The 5,418-nt window shown below is 38.4% G+C and overlaps 1 protein-coding gene across 1 annotated transcript; it reads right to left on the reverse strand.

Annotated features, from left to right (window-relative positions):
- Positions 1-784: 784 nt before the first annotated feature.
- On the reverse strand, positions 785-5,189 carry Il22 (interleukin 22). Its single transcript, XM_020152643.2, has 5 exons — positions 4,997-5,189; positions 4,526-4,591; positions 4,264-4,407; positions 3,360-3,425; positions 785-862 (listed from the first exon to the last, which is right to left on the reverse strand). Exons 1-5 carry the CDS (start codon positions 5,180-5,182, stop codon positions 785-787), a joined length of 540 nt encoding a protein of 179 aa, XP_020008232.1. The 5' UTR covers positions 5,183-5,189.
- Positions 5,190-5,418: the final 229 nt, after the last annotated feature.

Here is a 5,418-nt window from a genome sequence, read left to right on the forward strand (position 1 = left end):
AGACAGCTGACCCTCTTCAAGGACACTCCTCCAAAGACATGAAGACCTCCCGGTAGGACCCACTTCCTAAAGGCTCTACCACTCCCAATAGCGTCATTTGGGGTGCTAAGCTTTTAACATATGGGCCTATAGGAACCATTCTAGATCTAAACTTTGGTCATTTAATAATAGTACTGATACTCATTTCCTTGAGTCAAGCATAAAGTCATGAGAATGATTTGATGATGATATTAATCATATTAAAGGAGGAAAGTCACAATGACACAAGATTTCTGGTATCCATGTGTTTATTGAAGTCAAATAAACATATTTCCATCATTATTATCATAAATATTAATATTAGTTTTATACTCAAATAACAATATCAAACAATATTTCTATAAATAAATCCATATTAATAAATGGCATAAATAAATGCACACTTATAATAAATAAATTTATAAATATAAAGGATTGATTATGGAAATGAAGTTATTTAGGATTTTTTTCTAGAGGAATGGGAAGTAATCCTTTTTGTGAAAATAAACAGTGGCTTTAAAAACTATTTTCTGTTATATAAAACACCAGTTATAATAAAATGCTATCAATAAATGTCTATGGTTGGCAGGCCTATTTTTTGATCTTATTGACAAAAGTGACATTGATTTCCTTAAGCTTAGCAAGGGTTCATGATGATGGAGTTTGACTTCCCATTTTCCTTTTAGTAGAAAAATCCTTTCAGAAATCTTATTGTTATTTTTAAAAGGCAAGAAGAATTCATTATTCATTTTCTAGCTTTCCTGTGTCAGACACAGGCATTTTTCAGGTACGTAAACAGCAAATCCAGTTCTCCAATTGCTTTGATCTCCCCACTCTCTCCAAGCTGTGAAAATAAGAATACAAACATATTTGAGCATTTGTGCCATGTTTTCGAAGGAGCAATAAGTTAGAGGGAGATGGCATGATTAGCTTGCTGGGCATAGAAACCAAGTTTCAACCTTTTGTAAAAGATTAATAATATTAATAATTAATAATAGCTTGGGTATAACCTGATTTGCCAAAGACCCGAAAATCACAACTATCTGAACTAAAGACACCAATAGGCTTCAATCTCAGTTTCATGCCATGCTAATGAAGCTACTGATGGAGAAGTTAATCACTTGACTGAATCTTTACAATGTGTGCATACATGGGTCCAACACCAATTAGACCCATAAGTTACATACTTATTTGTCAATTACAAATTTTAGAAGGTATGGAAGGAAAGTTAGAAAGAGATTTGCCCAGCTCCTAACCAGACCAACCACTCTGAAGCCAGGTTGGGACCCAGAGATCCTGAGTTCTACCCAGTATGACTTGCCCTACCACAAAGCCCCTCAACTGTCTAAGATCAACTAATTAATAACAACTCAGCTCAAGCAGCCTTGAATCAAAACCATTTACCAATGCATTGAGGCTTTTTCTGTTCCCACTTGCCTGACAAAGGAAAAAAACAAATAAGTTTCGACTTTTGTAGGGAAATACCAAATATGCCCTTTGCAGTTGCTGTAATTAGTAAAAGGCCAGATACAGGTTCTTTTCTCCTCCTTCCAAAAAGAATGCAGAAGAGGATTTCAAAGTCAGAGGAAAAGAAAACCAAAATTCAAGTCCAAAGCATTCTCCTCTGAAATTCACCTAATCTATTAATTTTCTTTAAGTCACTCTAAGAAAAATCCTCTCATCATTATCCTCTATGTTTCGTTCTCCTTTCTCTGCTTTCTTCCCCCATACTACTTTTCTGTACTTCCTCTGATATAATGACAAAAGATATCATTTTATATCTCAAAGGCTCATGACAGTATAAAGAATGTCTTAGCTTATCTTGCCCTACCTCTACTACACACAGTCTGCTCTCAGCTTTCAACTCCAATGACAGGCAGTTAATACCTCCCATGACAGCCCTCCCATTTCAGACAGCTCTGACCAGTTCCTCCTCCTATTGAGCTTTCTCTGAATAATATTTCTCTCTTGCCTATGCTTTTTGGAGCCACAGAGGAAAAAAAAATCACTATTTTTTAAATCACTATTTCAAATGCAACCTCTTGTAAAAATCAAAATTGATTCCCTCAAAATGGATTAAATCTGTTTTTATACAGAGTTCTCATCTCCTGTAAGATTTTTCCCTTTCACACTTCATTTTTCTAAAGACAACAAGGTAAGTTGAAATCAGGAACTTCTCAAACAAGATGCACAAAGCATGTCTTATATATGGCATGCTAACATTCAGCCTATGTGTCTAGGTGAGAGTCTTTAAAAAGAGAATTGAACTTCACAGTGAAAAACTACAAAGCCTTCAATAATCAAAGGAAGAAACCGTCATGCTCTCTGCTCAGGAAGAATTTTTTAAAACTTCAGGTAGAAGAGAGGAAAAATTGAGGTGTTACTGAATTGAGTGTGTTAGTGAAAATTCCATCAACTAAAGTCTTCTTGTTTCTGAGTATTTAATTACACCTGGTTGCAGAGAGCATCACTTTCACTACTACCAATCACCCCTCTGGTTTTGGGATGAGTCATACTTGCTAGTCTGAGTCTCCCACTGTATTCTTTCCCCAAATAGGCCACATAATGGTTTTAGTCACTTACAAATGTACACTAGCTCACAGTAGTGAGGGAGTAAAGGAAGTAACTCTATAGAAAGGAAGGTGAAAAAAGAGGGGAAGAAAAGAAGACTTCCAATTCAGATTTCCCTTGCATTATATAAATCTGTCACTTTATATTTTCACTCTATTTGAAACCATGTAAAAAAATCAGAGATTACCTGCTCTTGCTTTTATACTAAAATAAATTGTTATTGGTACTCTATTATGATCATTTAAAATATAAGTATCAGTGATTCTAGAAATTCATTCTTTATGCAGTTCAGCTCTTTTGTTATTGTTCTCCAAGTTTTAGAGTTCTAAATTAATGGCTTCAAAAATTGCTTTAATAAGTTTGCAACCAGGCACTTTTCCAGTTTTGAACAAGTACTTCTGCAGATTAGATGAGTCAATGGGAACCTGAAATTTCCCTAGGAATTATTAATAATACTAAAATTAACACATAGAGCTGCTGGGAATCAGAGACCTGCATTCTAGCCCTAGCTCTGCCACTGGTCATTCTCAAAGCATAAGATAATGAAACTAGATGACCTAAGTTCCCTGCTAGTTCTAGAATTTTATGATTTCTAAATTTAGAAATTGGTTTCTAGATATATGTAGACACAGATATATATACATGTACCTAAGTAATCAATCAAATAATAGAATCAAGTAAAATAACACAAAGGGGAGGAAGAAAGCAAAGAAAGGAAGACATTCATCTTTCCTATTGGATGACTTAGCATCGATATACATCAACGGTACCTCTTTCACCGTGTCCTTCAGCTTTTGCACATTCTTCTGTATATGCCGATCGTCACCCCCAGTATGCTACAAAACAAAAACAAGAGTAACTAGTTTAATGTTGGTGTGCAGAAGCTTTATGAACCTCAGCACCCATCTGAGGCACATGACAATTTACCTGGAGTGGAAGTGCTCAGTAATTTTACCCACAATGACCTAGATTTCACCAATGACCTAGATTTTTTTAATTCTTGCATTCTCTTGGACACCTAAATCCAGGTACTTCTCTTACAAAGGATCTCTCTTCAACTCTGGGAAATCCTACTGAGGCTTAAATTGTGGCAAGAATAGAGTGGGTTTTTTTCCCAATTCTGACAGGAACAAAACCCTAAGTGTACCTCATCAAAATTTTGAGCTCAGAACAAGAACTGTGCATAAAGTATCTTATGAAAACAGTTAGGTCCTTCTCAATAAATATCAGATCCCCTTCATTTTGCCTCTGCTCCAGACATGTTTCATAGTTTTAAGTATTCAGAAGCATCAAGTTCTCACACTTCTGATTTTGTCACTTCCCACGACATCAAAAGGGGAGCACTTTTACCTATCCACCACCATTAAGTCTTCCCATTCCCTTCTTTCTCCTCCACTTCTTTTCTAATCTGAGTTGCTGTCTTTCCACACACAAACAATGAGGTTTCTGTACACTTGTCTGCTAGACCCCACGTGCCACTGTAAACTCAAAAATATGTCTCAAAGTCAAAACAATCACCCTGGGATTGATTCCTGATGATAGTGTTGTGGAGGCCCTTCTCACTGGCAGCATGGAGCTGGGGCAAGAGACAGTGGGGAAAAGAGCTCTACATGGAAGAAGGAGGGAAGGAAGGCAGCTGGGAGTGGGGTGGATGCAACTAAGAGAAGGACTTACGCATGGGCTCAGCTTGCTGCTCAGCTTGGCCAGGAAGGGCACCACCTCCTGCATGTAGGGCTGAAATCTGTCCAACTGGGGCAGCAGCACTTCTTCAAGGGTGAAGTTAAGCACCTGCTTCATCAGATAGCAATGCTCCCTCATCTGCAGGTAGAGGAGAGGCAGCAGGGGTCATATTAGGGGACTCATATCAGAAGACCTGTCCACTGGGCCAACTAATCACGGATGGCTCAGTGCCCTGTTCATGAGAATGCTAGCTTACATTGACTCCTTGTAACAGTTTCTTCCCAATGAGACGGACATCTGTGTTGTTATCTGCAAAGCTAGCCTGGAAGAGAAGAAAAGACTAAGTGCCTGGACATTGAGGAGATAGAAGAAAAACCTGTAAGTGGAGATATGCACCTTCCCTTCCCCCAGAGCAATCTCATTAAAATTAAAGACAGAATTCAGCTGTGTTTCTGAGTTTAAAATGATAACAGAGGAGTAAAGAAAAGGTTACTAATCAGAAGGGCTATTTAGTGCCTCCTCTTCAGATAAAACTCACTCTCTGTACTCTAAAGACTAAAATGGAAGGAATTATGATAAAATTGGGTCCTCAAAAAGCCTCTGAGGAGACAGAAAATTCTGTACTTGTTGGAATAAATGATAGGTTGCTAAAGAACTTCGACGTTCTTCAAAGAAAATGTCTGGGCCCGTGTAAATACGATGAGAAAGAGGATGCTGGCATGCGTACCTCTCTGGCCAGCATGAAGGTGCGGTTGGTGATGTAGGACTGCTGGAAGTCGGACTCATCAAGCTTGCAGTGGGAGCTGATGGGCACCGCTGTGCCCCCTTGTACCCACAGGGCAGTGAGAAGCAGGCAGCTGGCGGCCAGGGTCCCCATAAGGGAAACACTCACAGATTTCTGTAGAGCAGCCATCACAGACAACTCCAACTTAAACAATTGGTGACTGAGAAAGAAGAACCTGGTACCAAGAGAACAAAAGGCAAACATGAGGGAAACAAATTAAACAAGAAACATCATACCAAATAGGCTAATGAATTATACTGGCTTGCTGAATGCTTACCTGTTTGGACGATTCTGCTTGTGATAGGAAAGGTAGTAGCTGCTGCTTTTATAGCCCCCAGGACACTAAATTTTTTGTGTTGCGAAAA

This window comes from Castor canadensis, chromosome 8 (assembly GCF_047511655.1).
Source record: "Castor canadensis chromosome 8, mCasCan1.hap1v2, whole genome shotgun sequence".
Lineage (NCBI taxonomy): Eukaryota > Metazoa > Chordata > Mammalia > Rodentia > Castoridae > Castor > Castor canadensis.